General features: G+C 37.0%; 1 protein-coding gene across 2 annotated transcripts in view; it reads left to right on the top strand.

Annotated features, from left to right (window-relative positions):
- The window catches only part of LOC123529889 (peregrin-like), a 91,506-nt gene that overhangs the window by 25,931 nt on the left and 44,815 nt on the right, over nucleotides 1-20,760 (top strand). The window contains exons 6-13 of one of the 2 annotated variants that reach the window (XM_053522098.1): nucleotides 7,165-7,293; nucleotides 9,027-9,215; nucleotides 9,928-10,051; nucleotides 10,957-11,046; nucleotides 12,194-12,310; nucleotides 13,460-13,828; nucleotides 14,589-15,164; nucleotides 20,231-20,320. In XM_053522098.1, coding sequence (XP_053378073.1) covers nucleotides 7,165-7,293; nucleotides 9,027-9,215; nucleotides 9,928-10,051; nucleotides 10,957-11,046; nucleotides 12,194-12,310; nucleotides 13,460-13,828; nucleotides 14,589-15,164; nucleotides 20,231-20,320 — 1,684 coding nt within the window. The remainder of the gene's footprint in view (nucleotides 1-7,164; nucleotides 7,294-9,026; nucleotides 9,216-9,927; nucleotides 10,052-10,956; nucleotides 11,047-12,193; nucleotides 12,311-13,459; nucleotides 13,829-14,588; nucleotides 15,165-20,230; nucleotides 20,321-20,760) is intronic. The other variant, XM_053522099.1, reaches the window with a different exon arrangement.

The raw sequence follows: 20,760 nt of genomic DNA, 5'->3' as shown, positions 1-20,760 counted from the left end.
TATTCTTGTCCATTTCACATGTTATTTTCCACTGAGATTTTTAAAAACTTGTATCAGTATTTAACCTCAGAGAGACAGCATTCAGAGCACACAACCCAAGTCACTTGGTCCATGTGGAGGTTAGATAGCTTAACTTTGTGTCCACTCTTTAACTTCTAAATCACTGGGAAGATTTTCGTAAAACAAGCATCAAATAGTTACCTCATCAAGACAACATGCTGAGCACACAAACCAGGTCACTAGGTCTAAGGTCATGGTCACACTTGGTGGTCAAAAAACAGAAAGCTTCTGCATGCTCCAAATCTTCTTAACTACTAGAACAATTTTAGTATATTCTCAAGTTTTCTGTTTCTTGTTGAGAATGTGATTTATACAAGGGTATGGAACTTAAGGTTTCTGAAGCTTTAGTGTTTTGTCAGATAATGAAAGTTTTTCTTCTATATGTGACTATATCCTCATGATTTGTATTCATATTTATTCAAATCTGTTGTTTTTTCAGATTCTTTGATTTGTTATTGTAGCCGTCTTATAGACTAGATCATTTAATTACCTGTAATTTACCTTCTTTAAACAAAAAATTCAATTAACCCTATGAATAATTAGTCTTATGTTTAAAATAAAGCTGTACCTTCTTTTTGCTGTTTACATACAGTAATGCTGAACACTAATAATGTGAATGTAAACCTCATTGTGTCATTGTGGCAGTTTAAGGTAATGTTAATTAAATTTTTTTCACTGTTGAAAGCCCAAAAAGTTTGGGTCGTGCTTCGTTTAAGTTTTATGGTTCTTTTGTTAAAAAGGTAAGGATGCTATGGACTACTTATTGTCATGGTGTCAGAACTTAATAAGTTCAATGGTAAAGTTACTGTTAAGTGTATGCTGTAGCCAGTAGTTATTTTCATTAGATGAGACATTTGTACAAAATGTTAACCATTTTCAGAATATAAATAATGTCATGTTTGCCTGTCCATCCATCTGTCTGCCTGTTACTTTATTGAAGTTTAACATTTCTTGTATAACATGATATTTATTCACCAGACTAAGATATAACAAGCAGGTTCTTTTCCTTTCAATACCTAAAACTTAAAGACACTTGTCCAGTTAGCTAATCTATGCTACACAAGACCTCTACTGTTTGGTCAGTGGCCTAGGCAATGTTTACTGTGAAGATCCGATAGAAGATACTGCATTTGAAGTTGTTTGTCCTATGGTTTTATTTTATGTGAGTAACTTGTCACTTGTCTAAAACAAGTTGAAACTTGTGCAAATTCTTCTGTTTCATGTGGGGAAGTTGACACTTGTCTAAAACAAGTTGAGACTTGTGCAGAGTCTTCTGTTTCATGTGGGGAAGTTGTCACTTGTCTAAAACAAGTTTAGACTTGTGCAGAGTTGTCTTCTGTTTCATGCGAGGAAGTTGTCACTTGTCTAAAACAAGTTTAGACTTGTACAGAGTATTCTGTTTCATGCGAGGAAGTTGTCACTTGTCTAAAACAAGTTTAAACTTGTACAGAGTATTCTGTTTCATGTGAGGAAGTTGTGAGTTACTTGTCTAAAACAAGTTGAGACTTGTGCAAAGTCTTCTGTTTCATGTGAGGAAGTTGTCACTTGTCTAAAACAAGTTGAGACTTGTACAAAGTCTTCTGTTTCATAGTGGAAGTTGTCACTTGTCTAAAACAAGTTGAGACTTGTGCAAAGTCTTCTGTTTCATGTGAGGAAGTTGTCACTTGTCTAAAACAAGTTGAGACTTGTGCAAAGTCTTCTGTTTCATGTGAGGAAGTTGTCACTTGTCTAAAACAAGTTGAGACTTGTACAGAGTCTTCTGTTTCACGTGGGGAAGTTGTCACTTGTCTAAAACAAGTTGAGACTTGTGCAATTTCGTTTCATGTGAGGAAGTTGTCACTTGTCTAAAACAAGTTGAGACTTGTGCAGAGTCTTCTGCTTCATGTGTGTCACTTGTCTAAAACAAGTTGAGACTTGTACAGAGTCTTCTGTTTCATGTGGAGAAGTTGTCACTTGTCTAAAACAAGTTTAGACTTGTGCAAAGTCTTCTGTTTCATGTGAGGAAGTTGTCACTTGTCTAAAACAAGTTGAGACTTGTACAGAGTCTTCTGTTTCATGTGAGGGAAGTTGACACTTGTCTGGATCAAGTTTAGACTTGTGCAGATTCTTCTGTTTCGTGTGAGGAAGTTGTCACTTGTCTAGAACCAGTTTAGACTGGTGCAGAGTCTTCTGTTTCATATGGGGAAGTTGTCACTTGTCTAGAACAAGTTTAGACTGGTTCAGAGTCTTCTGTTTCATGTAGGAAAGTTGTCACTTGTCTAGAACAAGTTAAGGCTGGTGCAGTCTTCTGTTTCATGTGGGGAAGTTGTCACTTGTCTAAAACAAGTTAAGGCTGGTGCAGAGTCTTCTGTTTCATATGGGGAAATTGTCACTTGTCTAGAACAAGTTTAGACTGGTGCAGAGTCTTCTGTTTCATATGAGGAAGTTGTCACTTGCCTAGAACAAGTTTAGACTGGTGCAGAGTCTTCTGTTTCATGTGGGGAAGTTGTCACTTGTCTAAAAGAAGTTTAGACTTGTGCAGAGTCTTCTGTTTCATGTGAGGAAGTTGTGAGTTATTTGTCTAGAACAAGTTTAGACTTGTACAGAGTCTTCTGTTTCATGTGGGAAAGTTGTCTCTTGTCCAAAACAAGTTTAGACTGGCACAGAGTCTTCTGTTTCATGTGGAAGTTGTCACTTGTCTATAACCAGTCTTCTGTTTCGTATGGGGAAGTTGTCACTTGTCTAGAACAAGGTTAGGCTGGTGCAGTTTTCTGTTTCATGTGGGGAAGTTGTCACTTGCCTAAAGGAAGTTTAGACTTGTGCAGAGTCTTCTGTTTTGTGTGAGGAAGTTGTCACTTGTCTAGAACAAGTTAAGACTGGTGCAGAGTCTTCTGTTTCATGTGGGGAAGTTGTCACTTGTCTGGAACAAGTTAAGACTGGTGCAGAGTCTTCTGTTTCATGTGGGGAAGTTGTGAGTTATTTGTTTAGAACAAGTTTAGACTTGTACAGAATCTTCTGTTTTATGTGGGAAAGTGTCTCTTGTCCAAAACAAGTTTAGACTGGCGCAGAGTCTTCTGTTTCATGTAAGGAAGTTGTGTCTAGAACAAGTTTGCACAGTGTCCCAAGAACAGTTACAATAACTGGTTGTCATTACATTTTCAGATTAATAATGAAAATTTTGTTTTAAAGGGAGTATTCAAGAGGTCTCAGTCTCGGTACCTAGGTGAAGCTAATTTATGACAAACAAATTTGCTTGATGTCATACTGTCACCTAAGATTCAGGAAAAAAATGTGAATTATATACAGAGAACAAGTTCATTTAGCGACAAGTAATTATTGACACCACAGATTATTGGTGTACTTACTTAATTCAGAACAATAGATTTTAAATAATAATGCTTCAAAAGATTATAATGCCTATATTTATGATGCCACATTTAATGTCAGGAATATACAATGTACTAATTTCTAGTTAAAAAACTATTTTCTCTGGGTATATAGGAGTGAGCTTGTCTGTCGGTCGATCGGTCCATTAGTTTTTATGGTTTCTGGACAATAACTCATGAAAGGCTTGACAGATAACATTTTAACATCATAGAATACATCATAGAATACAGGTCAAGTTCGACTGAGGCTAGTAGGTCAAAGGTCAATGTCACAATGAGCTAGCACAGGTTAACGGTTTCTGGATGATAACTTGAGAACGCTTGGGCCTAGCATCATAAATTTTGGGACACAGGTGTAACATCATAAATACAGGTCAAGTTCAACTTTGAGGTCAGTAAGTCAAGGTCTTAAGGACCTGGAGCAGTTAAAACGGTTTCCGGATGATAATTTGAGAATGCATGGGCCTAGGATCATAAATTTTGGTACACAGGTGTAACATAATAAAATACTGGCCAAGCTCGACTGAGGTCAGTAGGTCAAAGGTGAAGGTCACAAGGACCCGTAACAGTTAAACTGTTTCGGGATGATAACTTGAGAACACTTAGGCCTAGGATCATGAAAGTTGATGTGGAGGTTGGTCATGACCAGCAGATGACCCCTATTTTGTTTTTGAGGTCAGTAGGTCAAAGATCAAGGTGACAGTGACCCAGAACAGTTAAACCACTTCCAGACGATAACTTTGAGATTGCTTGGGCCAAGGATCATGAAAGTTAATAGGAAGGTTGGTCATGGCCAGCAGATAACCCATATTGATTTTGAGGTCATTAGGTCAATCAATTTTGACATTGGCTTACTTCTGACAAGACGTATTGTGGGGGTATAATTCGTCACTCCTGTGACATCTCTAGTTTTACCTCCTTTGCAAAATTGAAAGTGTTACTTTTATAACCATGTTATTAAAATTATACATAATAGTCGCTTCATCTGGGTTTTTTTTTTTTGCAGAAAATTAAATGCCTTATGGACTTAAATTGCCTTATTTTATATTTAGGTTTGCAGAAATTGCAGCTTGAAAGCAGCATGAAATAGCTAAAATATTAAGTGCAAACTAATGCTGTTTAGTGTTATGATTCATGTAACCAGTTGTCTATATAAAGCCCTTGTTATTAAGTCCTATTTTAATGGAGTTACACTCCTACAAAAGCAATTAAACTTTGGTATTAAATGCATTAGATTGAATTAAAACCCCATGTTAATCAACATTGACACACTGTTAGGCAAACTTGTCAGGACATTTACATGCAAAAACAGCTTTGTTTTTTATTTTTACATATTTTTTTGTCATGTTGAAGTTCAGGCAGTTTATGTTAGCACAAACAAATGGCATTCTTCCCAAAGAATATATTTTGTAAAATCTTGAATTGGTCAGTGTTTTTTTGTTTATGCCCCCGAAGGGAGGCATATTAGTTTTCAACTGTCCGTCCGTTCGTTCGTTAGTTTGTTCGTCACAACGTTGACTTTTTGCATGAAGGCACTTTACTCGCGAACCACTGCACCCAGGACCTTCAAACTTCACATCCTAATAGTACTTACTGAGTACACGACCCCTATTGACTTTGGGGTTACCAGGTCAAAGGTCAAGGTCACCAGGTTAGAGTTCAAGGCACTGCGGGGGCATTTGATTTACCTAAAATGTTGGATGGAATTGAGCCTTATTCTCCTCTAAATATAGTATGTCTTTTCTCACTCCTTTTGAGAATACTCTGCAAAATTAGATGGTAGACCAGTCCATTTTAAAAATTCAGCTGGGTAAAGGTTAAAATGATCTCCTTTTGTAAGTGCAGTATCATTATTATTAATTTTTTTTGAAAGCATATCAACAGGTATCTGTTGTTTGTTGTGGGGGAAAGATTTGGTAAAAAAAAAAAAGGTCGAAAAAATCATAAGGTGTTTGATTGACAGCTGCAGTAGTTATAATATTTGCTTGATCAGCATTAATCCCCCATAGTGACACCTTTAACAGGTGTGAGCCAGACTAAATAGCCCATTTCTAATTGATATTTAATTAGAATGAGATACACCAACTACTGTATCACTGATAATCATCAAAACTGCATGTACAAAGCTCCGAAATGTTGATTTTATCACTGGCTTTTATTTCATATATATTACTGTTTATGTTGATAATATCTAATTTGCTATGTTGCACCAGGTCTGCAGTGATAAGGCAGGAGTTTTTATGAATGATTTTGGCAGATTTCTTGGTCATAAATTTTGCATGCTCAATCCTGGTTGATGTTTTTAGAGGGTTATTGATTGGAATTACGAAAATGCACCTGAAATTTAAGAGAAATTTAATTAATATTTGCAGTTAAAGACTTACACTTTATCCCCTTTTATGATGTATTTTTGCAAATTAATTTCTTTAATAGATTAAAAAATATATTGTTTCTTGTTTGTTTCACCTTGAAGTCGAACAAGGCAAAAATCACGTTTCATTTTTGGCAAGAATTTGAGCTGCAATTAAATCACTGACGTTTGCTTTAAGGTATTTGTTCATTATGAAGATGCTGATTTTATTTCATGAAATCCCTAGTACTGATTCCTGTTTAGTAGTTTTTGAGATTGAACTGATGTGTTACCAGTATATACGTGTATAAGAAATAAAATCTATAAGAAGAGTTTTTGGAAGTGTAGAATGCAACCAAGCAGAGTAGTAGTAGGCTCAGTTTGATTGAGTCTGTCCAGGAGAGATAATAAAATTGTGCAACACCTCTCATGCCACATAACACTGGCTTAAGAGGAATTCTTTTATTTTTAAACCAGAATATAACGGACTCCATGATCCCAAAGGATCAGAAAATATAACAACACTGAATCCAAGAAGCTCTCTGTAAATATATTCTATATCGACAGTAGGAAGTCTGGTAAATGCCCCCCAATGGCTGTTATCGTCATTAAATCACATAAATCAAAGTAATCTACAGAAAATAGTTCAATTCTTGCATGACTTCAGACAATGGGTATTTCACACCTCTTGCTTATCATACAAAGTTATCAAGGGGTTAATTGTAGTTCATCCTACCCCCCCCCCCCCCACCCCCCCCACACACACACACACACTTCTTCTTGCCTCTTGAAACCTTTGGCTCCAGTATTTTTTCTTTATTGTGTCACGGTATAGGACTTGAATATTAAACAGGGAGAAAATGTTTAGGCTGCTGGGTAGCTCAGCCCTAGAGCATCAGAATGTTATTCAAGGCCCTTGGTTCGAGTCTTGGTCTGGCTGCACATTTTTCTCACCCTGTGACATTTGACACCAAACGTGGCTCCTTGACTGAATAAACTCAGAGATCATGTTTACCTTGTTCTCTATCCCATTAGAAATTCGAGGACGAATTTCATATAACGGGGGAGTATGTCACAGTATTGGACACATGGTCCAAATTTTGTCAGTGTAACAACACTTGTACATTATCAAGATCACTTTAGGAGAAAAAATATACCATAACACAATTATAGCAAATGACAAATTTCAGGTTTTAGCCATACAAAAAAGACAGAAACTAGAAATTTTAATTGGCTGATGCAAATTCATTCATAGTAGAGAATTGTATAGGGAAATGAAATAGGTACAGGACTCGAGCTAGAAAATGCAAAAAAGTTGTTTTTCCAAATTGTTTAAATTCAGTCACACAATGTAGCGGAAGCTGATTGTTTTCTGTTTCTGATTTTCAGTTACGCCTACACCAGATGGCAACAGAGCTGAAGTTGCAGCCATTTGCTTTCCTTCTCCGTAACGCCCTTGACCAACTTGTTGATGTTGACACCAACCGGATTTTCTCTGAACCTGTCAACAGAAAGGAGGTAAACTCTTAAAATAGACTTTAACCAGTTATGTTCTTTCCAAGGAAGTAACAAACTGTTTTGAATTTTCTTGCAGACTTGGACCTTCTTTTTACAGTACCAGCAATTAATTCATTTGAGAATATTTTAATGTATTTGGAAAACATTTTGGTTAAATATGTTTTTGAAATCTTACAGAAGAGAGCTTAGAAAACAGGTACGCTATATTAATTGGTACAAATTCCCATTTCTAGCAATCATTCACCCTTAGGCACCTGTAAATGTTCTTTTCATTATGCCCCCTTCGAAGAAGGAGGGGTATGTTGTTTTGCAGATGTCGGTTGGTCGGTCTGTCAGTCGGTCGGTCGGTATGTAGACCAATCCGTTTCCGGATGATAACTCAAGAACCCTTGGGCCTAGGATCATGAAAATTGATAGGGAGGTTAATCATCACCAGCAGATGACCCCTTTTGATTTTGAGATCAGTATGTCAAAGGTCAAGGTCACAGTGACCCGGAACAGTTAAACGGTTTCCGGATGATAACTCAAGAATGCTTGGGCTTAGGATCATGAAAGTTGATAGGGAGGTTGGTCATGACCAGGAGATGACCCCTATTGATTTTGAGGTCAGTAGGTCAAAGATCTAGGTCACAGTAACCAGGAACAGTTAAACAGTTTCCGGATGATAACTCACGAATGTTTGGGCCTAGGATCCTGGAAGTTGATAGGGAGGTTGGTCATCACCAGCAGATGACCCCTATTGATTTTGAGATCAGTCGGTCTAAGGTCAAGGTCACAGTAACGAGGAACAGTAAAACGGTTTCTGAACGATAACTCAAGAACGCTTGGACATAAGGATCAGGAAAACTGATAGAAAGGTTTGTCATGACCAGCAGATGACCCCTATTGATTTTGAGGTCTTTAGGTCAAAGTTCAAGGTCACATTGGCCAAGAACAATTAAATGGTTTCTGGACAATAATTCAAGAACACTTGGGCCAAGGATCATGAAAGTTGATAGAGAGGTTAATCATGACCAGCAGATGACCCCTAATGATTTTGAGGTCTGTTGGTCAAAGGTCAAGATTACAGTGACCCGGAACAGTTAAACTGCTTCCAGACAATTACTTGAGAACGCTTGGGCCTAGGATCACGAAACTTGATAGGGAGATTGATCATGACCAGAAGATGACCCCTATAGATTTTGAGGTCAGTAGTCAAAGGTCACATTGACCTGGAACAGTTAAACACTTTCTGCACTTGAGAATGCTTGGGCATATGGTCACGGAATTTAATAGGGAGGTTGATCATGACAGCAGATGACCCCTGTTGATTTTGAGTTCAGTAGGTCAAAGGTCAAGATCACATTGAACCAGAACAGTAGAACATTTGTTTACTGTCTGCAAATAATTTCTGTTCCTTGTGCAATGACTGAATGCATCAAGGGGGGCATTTTGTGTTCTCCGAGCTCTTGTTAAAGATTCAAAAATGACTTGATAAGCCCATCATTATTTGTCACATACAAGCTGGAACAGGTTAGCATAAACTTAACCTTTAGCCTGTTAGGGGTAGGTAATTATCCTTTGTGCAGACCAAGATCAGCCTGCTCACTGTCTGCACTGTTCGCTATTCAGTCAGTAAATTTTCCCTTCGAGTAATAAATGTTACTACCCAGATGGAATGATGAACCAGTCCAATTCAGAAATTTAGCAGGCCAAAGGTAATAGCTTAATTCATGTTTGAATATTCATTGCAGGTACCAGATTACTACAACCATATTGAACACCCTATGGACTTTGCTACAATGAGGACAAAAATCTCGGAGCAGAAGTATAAAACTATGGATGATTTTGAAGCAGACTTTGAACTTGTGATAAGAAATTGTATGTCGTACAATGCTAAGGACACTGTGTTTTACAGATCTGCTATTAAACTCAGAGATCAGGTAGGATTTGAAATTCATCATAAATTTCTAAAATGTGCCATGGGCCTTCAGAAAAACTTGTATAGTCTTTACTTCAATAGCATTATTGTTCAAATAAGACATTAGTGGTGTTTTCATTAGCCATTCTGAAAAATTCATTGTTGATTGAATAAGGCTTGATTGAATGCAGGATGTAATGAATTGACTTGCTTAGTCGCCAAACAGTTACTGGAGGATGGTCTGTATAAAAAAAGCAGCGAATTAAGAAACTGGCAGAGCCTTTTAACTGGAATCTATTGATCAAAGTTATCCTAACTTGAAGAGTACGATAAATGAATGTAAAGAAATAATACATGATGAGAATTTTTAGCTAAGTTTTGCTACAGTGCAACACTATTATGGCTTCTGTGATAACAGTGAAATCTTTTTATAAAAACTATGATTTATAGAGCCACAGTGCACTGTAGGTTTAGAAAGTAGAGAAAGAAGGGAAGGAAACTGACGGTTTAAGTGACGGGTTTACCTTGGTTCCCAGATAGTGTTTTAACTTTGGGGTGACTGTATTATACAGCCACAGTAGTTCTAACAATTGGCCAGGACAGAAAAATTTATACACAAAAATAAACAATTCACCTGAAATACTGTAATAGTTTAAAATAGTTGAACAGTCAAGGTCAATAATGAAATTGAATTTGTTTTGGCTGGTAATAAAAATTGGTGACAAATATTACAGGGTGGAGCAATTATTCGGTCAGCGAGGCGTACAGCAGAGAGGGTTGGGTATGATCCAGATACAGGACTTCATCTACCCGACCCACCACAGGAACAAAAGAAAGAACCAGTAATCCTGGAAGATTGTAAGTAAAGATGGTTGGAAGCAGATAATTTACTGAATATTATAAGAGGTTGAAATAATTAGCATGATTTAAATAATGTGAAATCATTAATATTGATGAGGGACTAATTTTCATGGATTTCGTGGTTGAGTTTATCCACGAAATTTAATCCCAACGAACAAGTAAAATTCCTATTCATTTTATGTTCAAAAGTTAATATCCACAAATTCATATCCCCACGAAATTGCTGTTTTGACCAAAACCACGAAATTCCATGCCCACGAAATATAATGATTTTACAGTAATGAAATGTAATGCTAATGTTAATGTACTATTACTGATATATTACTTACTTTAATCACTGTTACTTGTAATGCATTTTCTGCATTACACATTACAATCAGTTACTTAAAAAAAAGGATGCATTACTTGTTCAAGCACCGCATTCTTGACGTGTATGCTATCTTCATGTAGAAAACACGATAGATGTTGGTTAAATAGTGGCTGATAAATTAATGAAATGCTTTATTACATATGAGCCGTGCCATGGGAAAACCAACATAGTGGCTTTGCGACCAGCATGGATCCAGACCAGCCTGCGCATCCGCGCAGTCTGGTCAGGATCCATGCTGCTCGCTAACGGTTTCTCTAATTGCAGTAGGCTTTAAAAGCGAACAGCATGGATCCTGACCAGACTGCGTGGATGCGCAGGCTGGTCTGGATCCATGCTGGTCGCAAACCCAGTATGTTGGTTTTCTCATGGCGCGGCTCATTTAGATCTAAAAATGCAAAGTTTGAAACTTAAAAATAAGGTTTGGTTAAGTTTAAGAATTATTTTCTCCTAGCGGTTAATTTTTACACACATACAGAATAATATTACATTCTTCAAAGTGCTTTGTTAGATGTAATTGAATGTTATTTTACAGTTGACACATTCCTTGAAAGCAAAGACAACCTGCCCCTAGACGAACAGTTAAGAATTCTGTTGGAGAAGATGGACATGGCTAGTCTCTCAAGTAAGTAAAATTTCCAACCAAAACCTGTTTAAGAACTGCCACTCCAGTATGTGCAGTGTTTATATTGTTTATAGATTTGGGTTTAGTTTGATCACTCTAAATAAGAATGGGGGGCCTCCGTGGCCGAGTGGTTAGAGTCGTTGACTTCAAACCATTTGCCCCTCATCGATGTGGGTTCGAAACCTCATTTGGGGCGTAGAATTCTTCACGTGAGGAAGCCATCCAGCTGCTTACGGAAGGTCGGTGGTTCTACCCAGGTGCCCGCTCGTGATGAAATAGTGCACGGAGGGGCACCTGGGGTCTTCCTCCACCATTAAAGCTGGAAAGTCGCCATATGACCTAAAATTGTGTCGGTGCGACGTTAAACCCAACAAAATAAATAAATAAAAACTAAATAAGAATGTATTACTTGATACAAAAGTAAAAAAAAAAGACTGGTTTGAACCTGGTAGAGAATGAATCTCACTCAGAGTTTTACAGTATCATTATCATGATTGTCGCTGATAGTCACCTCCCTCCAAAAAAAAGAGTGTTCGTGCAACACTGTGCAAAGATATACCTGGACAAAAGAATAAATGAATTATAATAAAAATTCCATTTTTAGAAGTATTTGTGTAGTTGATGTTACAGAAAATATAAAATGGTCATTAATATCTGTTGTCCAAGATCATTTGCTACTTTTCAGCTTGTCATTTATGTCAGAGAAAGCATAACATCTTAAGAGTACATTTTGCTTGTAAATGCGGATAATTTGCTTCTTAAGACCTGATATGTATTTGTATAATTGTAAAGAGGTATCACCCCATTTGAACATATGTCAACAGACTGTCTCTTTAAATTACTATTATTATTTATAAGAAATAGATAAAGTGAAGAACTAACTCCAGAAATATACTTTTCACTTCAAAACTATAAAACATATAACAGGTGACACTAAATGCCTCATATGTGGTTATGTGAAGTAAATTGGCAAAACAAATTTTGTTTTATAATTCATGAAAATGAGATATTTTCTCTGCATTGGATAATTGTTTTATACTGTAAATATTGAAAATGTGTTACCAGGGCTAAATACCATATGGCTTTAGCGCTAAAAACAAAGTCATATTATTCTCTTGCTTGATGTAATTATTTATTTATATTTCAGAAAGGAAATCCAAGCTGGCAAAAAGAATAAGAAAGGAAATACTTAAAGTACGCCAAAAGTTAGCTATTCAGAAAGGCATACCAAACAGTGATCTGGAAGAAAGTACACTTGAGACTGGTAATGTTTGATGCAAAATTTCTGTAGAAATTATATTATGTTGTTAAATGTATTTGAGTCCTCAAACTTAAAAATTGTCATCTGGTTTAAATTTGTAACACACCTGAGCACGAAGTTCACTTGTTTTACAAAACTTATATCGGAAAAACTTTAGAAAATTTGCTTCTCTGAAATCTTGAACCACGGAGCTTAGATATTTGGCTTGTAGCGTTGTGTAGAGGTCCTGTACCAAGTTTATTCAAATCATGCCCCTAGGGTCAAATTGGACACACCCATGGGGCCACTTCCCTTGTCTAAAACCTCAAGGCTTAAAGCTTAGATATTTGGCATATAGCATTGTGTAGAGGTCCTCTGTCAAAAAATCATGTGCCCATTTAAGTCAGGTGAGTGATGTAGGGTCATTATGACCCACTATTAAGAAATTACGCATCTTGGAAGATTCTTAAAATATACTTGGGAGCTTCTGTGGCAGAGTGGTTGAAGTTGCTGACTTCAGATCGACCCTCACCACAAAAGATTAGGACCCCCATTTTGGATTTAGAATTCTTCCTTGTGAAGGAACTGGAAGTTATCCAGGTGGCTTATAGAAGTCAGTGGTTCTACCCAGATGCACATACATGTCAGAAATAATGTCTGGATGGGTTTCGGGGCTCTTCCTTGACCATGGCCTTAAAACGGCAGAAAAATGTTATTAGTTTAGAAGTGTACTGCATGTTTAAAAATTGTCTATATTTCTGGAGGCCTGCTTAGAAAGGAGAGAACAAAAATGCCAAATATGTTATTGCAAGTTTGATCCCAGATGGAGAAATTTTTCTCTCTGAAGATATTACAGGAAGCAATATGTCCAGTGTCATCCTTCTGCCACATGTGTTATGCAGAGGGAAGAAATCATTTATATGTTGATAACTAGTTACTTAGTTACTTGCAGAGAACATGCTAGTACTTCTATTGGCATGGAGCATGGATAGGTTAACTGACTGCTGTTAGTTGACAGAAGTACTGTACCAAAATGATGTCAACGCCCATATTTTTCAAACAAAAGCAGTCGGTTATAAGGATGATTTTGATAATACTAAAGATATAAAGCTATTACAAAAACATTAGGAACTGAATTGTTTAGAAACTGTAAATTTTTTACCATTCATACAGCCTCCGAGGACGATGATGAAGGATCTCTTGATTCAACGAGTAGAACAGATTCTCCAGTTAGAAAAGATACCAGAAACAAATCTCCCCCCAAGTCTCTCAAGATTCCAAAATCTCCGCCACCATTGGAAATCCCCGCTGTACCAAAATCTCCCAAAACCCCACTCAGTCCTAAATCTCCTAAAGGTCAAAAAGGAAGCATCCTTAGGAAAGGCCCAAGTATTCCATCATCGAAGTCAATAGAAAAGGGTGCTACGGGAACTCCAGGTCGAGGCACTCCAGGAAGGGGTCGTGGACGTGGTAGAGGAAGGGGTCGTGGAAGAGGTCTCAGTATAAGAAGTGGTACAACAGAATTGGATTCCGGAAAACAAGGTTAGTATCAACCAAGTATCATTTCTTAATAGAAGTTCAGTTTGATGTATCTACCAAGAAAAATGTACATATAATGATTTTTAGGTAAATTACTAATTGCCATCTGTTATATATAGAGTTTTGAATTGCTAAAGTTCTTTCTTTTAAAATCTGTTACAAAAAACTTTTGAAAAGTAAGAGATTTCTGCTGTACTGAAGGAACAATTTCTTTGAATTTTCTCTTATATGAGTTGAATGTAAGAGATTCACAATACATACTGACATACTCGTATGTAATGCACACTATTTTACCTCCTTAGAACAGCCCCAAATCATTTTTGCTTATTATACACCTGTTTAGAGGCTTTTCATCTTCAAAACAAGTTTATATATAGTTTTCCTCATTCTTGTAAGGTAAACTATTCTCCATGTTAAAAAAACTGTCTAGGATAAAATCTAAGATTGCTGTTACATTATGTTATAGATGAGAGTGGCTTATTTTTCTATACCAAAAATATTATATATATTTATAAATTTATTAGTATTTGAAAAAGAAAGAAAAGAGATAGTATAGCAAGACAGATTCTGCTGTCAGGTGGTAAAATTTATTACCAGTGTCAGTGTAAACTCTTCTTTCATTTTCAATCTACCTCCGAATTGACCAAAAAGATTTTTGCCCAGGATTTTGGGCTAAAATCAAGGGTGCGTATTATAGATGTGTGTGCATTATACGTAGGGATCTATGGTATATGAAGTACAATTCTGTAATTATTCATTACAGAAGATCAAGCAAACATTGAAGATCAAAATAAACCAGGAACGCCTACAAGTGTTAAGTCAGATCGCTCGTCTGCATCAACACCTACACCAGGGGTTAACAGGAGAACAGCAGTTCTCTTCAGTAAGAAAGGCTTAAAGAAAGAAGCTGTGAAAGATGCAACAAATAGTGCCAATACTCTTCCTAGAAAACCGGGCCGACCACCGAAAGTCAAAGTTCAGCAGCAAGAGAAGGATAAGGCTGCCTCTGAATCTCCACAGCCGCCGGTGCTTGAACTAATGATCCCTTCTCCTGGGAAATCCCCGCGCAGCCCTGGGGCTCGTAAACGGTCTGCAAGTGCAATAGGAATGCAGAGCTTAGAATCTGCTCCATCACCCCCAAAAAGGACAATGTCAGTGACAGAACCACTGCCATCGTTCTCAGAACCACCAGATATAACCAGAAGAGATAACTTTATGACATACAGGCTTGGAGACCATATTAGAAGCTCGTCTGAATCGGAGAGTACCTCTGGTATGAGCAGTAGTGATGAATCTCTCTCGGATACATCAAGCACTGGATCAAGTGATAGTAGATCAGGTTAGTTTAGTACTTCTTGATTAATCACTTAAAACTACCACAATTCTGAAAGTTCAACAAGTTGGACTCTATATATTTTCTGTGTTTTTGTGTCAGAATTAGAGATGGTTAGGGACACTTTCCTTTTTGAATCACATTTTGAAATATTTTCAAGTAGGAAGTCTAAATTGTTCAGCATGAATTATGCTAGAATGCATGGCATGATAGCATGCATTAATATGATTGGAGGAAAATCTGTTTCAAGCGTGATTTTTATGCTCCTCTTCAAAGAAGAAGAAGTATATTGTATTTACGTCAAGGTTTGATACATTTCTCCATTCCTTTGTTTTAAGCAAGACCATTGAAAACTATCTGCTGTAAAATCATTTTATTTTGTGGACATATTTCGTGGGTTTGGCAAAATCAACTATTTTGTGGAAACATGAATTAATGGAGTTCAAATTTTAAAGACAGAATTAGGGGAATGTTTGCTTGTATACCAGGATTTATTTTTGTGGATTGAAGCACAAGATAAATGATTTGACAGTAAGTGTTTTGTGTTTAAATCATGTAAGGCTTTATGTATAATATTTTCAAGCAATGATTATGGTGTGTTTGCTTTCTTACTGTAATGCTTTTGAAATAGCAATATATTATACTGTCCACCAAAGTTACATATTACAGTTAGATAGCTGCAAAAAATTTGGAAGAAAAAACAACTACATGTAGATCTATAACAGTATTGTTTTAACTGATTTTGAAATCAGTCAACTTAAAATATAGAAGAAAACTTAGAAAAATTATGAGCCTTATTTCTTATAAAACATGATAAGATTTGAATTTTTAAATGATTTTGATGTGAATTCCATGAAATGGAAATTTATGAATCTTTGGTGGAGTATAGCTTTACAATGTTGCACATGTATTAGTATTTTTCTTATATGTCAGATTTGAATGTTACTGTCCCTACTTCTTTTCAATTGTGCTTTACTGAAGTAAAATTTGAAATTACTGTTCTCTTTGACACTAATAGGACCTGGTAAAAAAAAAAACTGAAGGCTTTATTGAACAGTTTGTAGTTTAGCACCCCTATACTTAATAATTTTAACGAAGCTATTCATAACTCAACAGAACAAAATTACTTGTACACAAAAATGGTATGTTATACAAATGTTTTTTAATTTGAGTGTACCTAAAAATTAGTCAGATTGCATCATTTGTTGGCATTTGTAACTGTCAAAATAAAATAGTATTTTTTTTAGTCCCCTACTGGTTGAAAACCAGTTTCGGGGACTATAGGAATGCACTTTTCCGTCATTCCGTCCGTCTGTCCGCAATTTCATGTCCGGTCCATAACTCTGTCATCCATGAAGGGATTTTAATATTACTTGGCACAAATGTTCCCCATGATGATACGACGTGTCATGCGCAAAACCCGGACCCCTAGCTCAAAGGTCAAGGTCACAATTGGAGGTCAAAGGTCAACAGGGCTTTTTTCCTGTCCGGTCCACAACTCTCCCATCCTTGAAGGGATTTTAGTATAACTTGGCACAAACGTTTCCCATGATGAGATGACGTGTCATGCGCAAATCCCGGACCCCTAGCTCAAAGTTCAAGGTCACAATTGGAGGTCAAAGGTCAACAGGGCTTTTTTCCTGTCCAGTCCATAACTCTCCAATCCATAAAGGGATTTTAATATTACTTGGCACAAATGTACCTCATAATAAGACGATGTGTCATGCAAAACTTTCAGACCCCTAGCTCAAAGGTCAAGGTCACACTTAGCAGTCAAATGTTAACATAGCATGAACAGGGTCTGTTTCGTGTCCGGTCCATAACTCTGAGATTCATTAAGCGATTTTAATATCACTTAGCACAAGTGTTCCCCATGATGAGACGACGTGTCATGCACAAATCCCGGACCCCTAGCTCAAAGGTCAAGGTCACAATAGGGGGTCAAAGGTCAACAGAGTTTTTTTCCTGTCCCATCCATAACTCTGCCATCCATGAAGGGATTTTAATATTACTTGGCACAAATGTTCCCCATGATGAGACAACATGTCATGCGCAAAGCCCAGACTCTTAGCGCAAAGGTCAAGGTCACAATTGGAGGTCAGAGGTCAGTAAGGTTTTTTCCCTGTCCGATCCATAACTCTGTCATCCATCAAGGGATTACAATATTACTTGGCATAAATGTTCCCCATGATGAGATGACGTGTCATGCGCAACACCCAGTACCCTAGCTTAAAGGTAAAGGTCACACTTTGAGATCAAAGGTCAAGAGGATTTTTTTCCTGTCCAGTCTATAACTTTGTCATGCAAAGCAGGATTTAGATATCAGTTGGCACAAATATTCCCCTGGATGAGACAACATGTCATGCACAAGAACCAGGTCCCTAGGTATAAGGTCAAGGTCATATTTAGAGGTCAAAGGTCAAATTCAAGAATGACTTTGTACAGAACATTTCTTCTTCATGCATGGAGGGATTTTGATGTAACTTGGACCAAATGTTCACCACCATGAGGCACCCTTGTTTTTAGAATTACGTCCCTTTGTTGTACTATAAATAGATTTTATTGTAACTTTTTTATTACTGGCGGTAGAGAAAAATCGAGACCACTTTTCTGTGGTACAGCATGCATGTTACATCCAATTTTTAGGTGTATTTTGACCTATCTCTACCTGGTAAAGAGTTTCTTGTGGACTTATATTATATAGATTTTTTTTTTTTTTTTTTTTTTTTTTTTTTTTTTTAGCTCACCTGTCACAAAGTGACAAGGTGAGCTTTTGTGATCGTGCGGTGTGCGTCCGTCTGTGCGTCCGTCCGTAAACTTTTGCTTGTGACCACTCTAGAGCTTACATTTTTCATGGGATCTTTATGAAAGTTGGTCAGAATGTTCATCTTGATGATATCTAGGTCAAGTTCGAAACTGGGTCACGTGCCTTCAAAAACTAGGTCAGTGGGTCTAAAAATAGAAAAACCTTGTGACCTCTCTAGAGGCCATATATTTCACAAGATCTTCATGAAAATTGGTCAGAATGTTCACCCTGATGATATCTAGGTCAAGTTCGAAACTGGGTCACGTGCCTTTAAAAACTAGGTCAGTAGGTCTAAAAATAGAAAAACCTTGTGACCTCTCTAGAGGTCATATATTTCACAAGATCTTCATGAAAATTGGTCAGAACGTTCATCTTAATGATATCTAGGACAAGTTCGAAACTGGATCACGTGCCATCAAAAACTAGGTCAGTAGGTCAAATAATAGAAAAACCTTGTGACCTCTCTTAAGGCCACATTTTTCATGGGATCTGTATGAAAGTTGGTCTGAATGTTCACCTTGATGATATCTAGGTCAAGTTCGAAACTGGGTCACGTGCGGTCAAAAACTAGGTCAGTAGGTCTAAAAAATAGAAAAACTTTGTGACCTCTCTAGAGGCCATATATTTCATGAGATCTTCATGAAAATTAGTCAGAATGTTCACCTTGATGATATCTAGGTCAAGTTCGAAAGTGGGTCACGTGCCGTCAAAAACTAGGTCAGTAGGTCAAATAATAGAAAAAAATTGTGACCTCTCTAGAGGCCATATTTTTCATGGGATCTGTATGAAAGTTGGTCTGAATGTTCATCTTGATGATATCTAGGTCAGTTTCGAAAGTGGGTCACGTGCCATCAAAAACTAGGTCAGTAGGTCAAATAATAGAAAAACCTTGTGACGTCTCTAAAGGCCATGCTTGTGAATGGATCTCCATAAAAATTGGTCAGAATGTTCACCTTGATGATATCAAGGTCAAGTTTGAAACTGGGTCACGTGCCTTAAAAACTAGGTCAGTAGGTCAAATAATAATAAAACCTTGTGACCTCTCTAGAGGCCATACTTTTCATGGGATCTGTATGAAAGTTGGTCTGAATGTTCATCTTGATGATATCTAGGTCAAGTTTGAAACTGGGTCAACTGCGGTCAAAAACAGGTCAGTAGGTCTAAAATTATTAAAATCTTTTGACCTCTCTAGAGGCCATATTTTTCAATGGATCTTCATGAAAATTGATCTGAATGTTCACCTTGATGATATCTAGGTCAGTTTGGAAACTGGGTCATGTGCGGTCAAAAACTAGGCCAGTAGGTATAAAAATAGAAAAACCTTGTGACCTCTCTAGAGGCCATATTTTTCATGAGATCTCCATGAAAATTAGTGAGAATGTTCACCTTGATGATATCTAGATAAAATTCAAAACAGGGTCACGTACCTTCGAAAACTAGGTCAATAGGTCAAATAATAGAAAAACCTTGTGACCACTTTAGAGATCATATTTTTCAATGGATCTTCTTCTAAATTGGTCATAATTTTTATCTTGATAATATCTAGATAAAATTCAAAACTGGGTCACATGAGCTCAAAAACTAGGTCACTATGTCAAATAATAGAAAAAACGACGTCATACTCAAAACTGGGTCATGTGGGAAGAGGTGAGCGATTCAGGACCATCATGGTCCTCTTGTTAAAGATTAATTTCCCTTTGTTGTTACTATAAATAACTTACATGATAACATTTTTATAATCAGCCAAACAAATTCAATATGAAAACAACTGTGGGTTTTTATATATGCACATTTTAATCCAAGTGTGTTGTTATAACATATTGTATATGTAGTACAATATTGTTTATACATCATTGACAGATATCAGTTCATTATGTTATACTGCAGTAGAGAAAATTAGGTGTCTTCCAGTAGGGGACTTTGTATTGCATGGCGATACTTCATTCACTTGTTTTAATCTGTCATTCAGAGTTTGCCAAATTTTATCTGACTGCTGAAATTCATTTGGTTGAATGAAAACAATCAGAAATTTTATAATAAAGTAAGTCTGGCTCTGTTTGGCAAAACTCTGTTGTTCCATACTTTGGAATCTTTACAAATATTTGAGTGTTATAATGAAGGGTAGAGTGTAATTTCCGAAAAGTTCATTGAGTGATGACAATATTTTATTTTCCTGTCAGTTATTAAATGTAGCCTTACAAATGTATGTGACAGCATCATGTGCATGCTTCTATCTATATGTTGGCTTGCTTCCTGTTTTTGGTAGAGTTAAGCACTTCCGGCACCATGCAGCAGCTTTACACTGATAGTGAATGCAGCGAGGAGGCCGGCGACACCACTGCTAAACGGTCATCAGGTGAGCTGCGTTCGCTACACAAAACAAATCTTTAGTTAACCATTCTCATATAAATATTTGCATGACTCTTGCTGTCTTTTGGTAGTGGAAAGGGTTCCCACAGCGTTTTGAATGAAAACTAGTTACTGGGTTTTGTTTGGAGATGAGTTTTTAGCTCGACTATTCGAAGAATAGTCTAGCTATTCTACTCACCCTGGCGTCGGCGTCAGCGTCACACCTTGGTTAAGTTTTTGCATGCAAGTACATACAGCCATCAATTAAAGGCATATAGCTTTGAAACTTATTTTTAGCTCGACTATTCATAGAATAGTAGAGCTATTGGACTCGCCCATGCGTCGGCGTCCGCGTCGGCGTCTGCGTCCGCGTCCCGATCTGGTTAAGTTTTTGTATGTAAGCTGGTATCTCAGCAACCACTTGTGGGAATGGATTGAAACTTCACA

Source organism: Mercenaria mercenaria, chromosome 13 (assembly GCF_021730395.1).
Source record: "Mercenaria mercenaria strain notata chromosome 13, MADL_Memer_1, whole genome shotgun sequence".
In the NCBI taxonomy this organism is placed as follows: Eukaryota; Metazoa; Mollusca; class Bivalvia; order Venerida; family Veneridae; genus Mercenaria; species Mercenaria mercenaria.
This window is presented reverse-complemented; position numbering and strand designations above follow the sequence as displayed.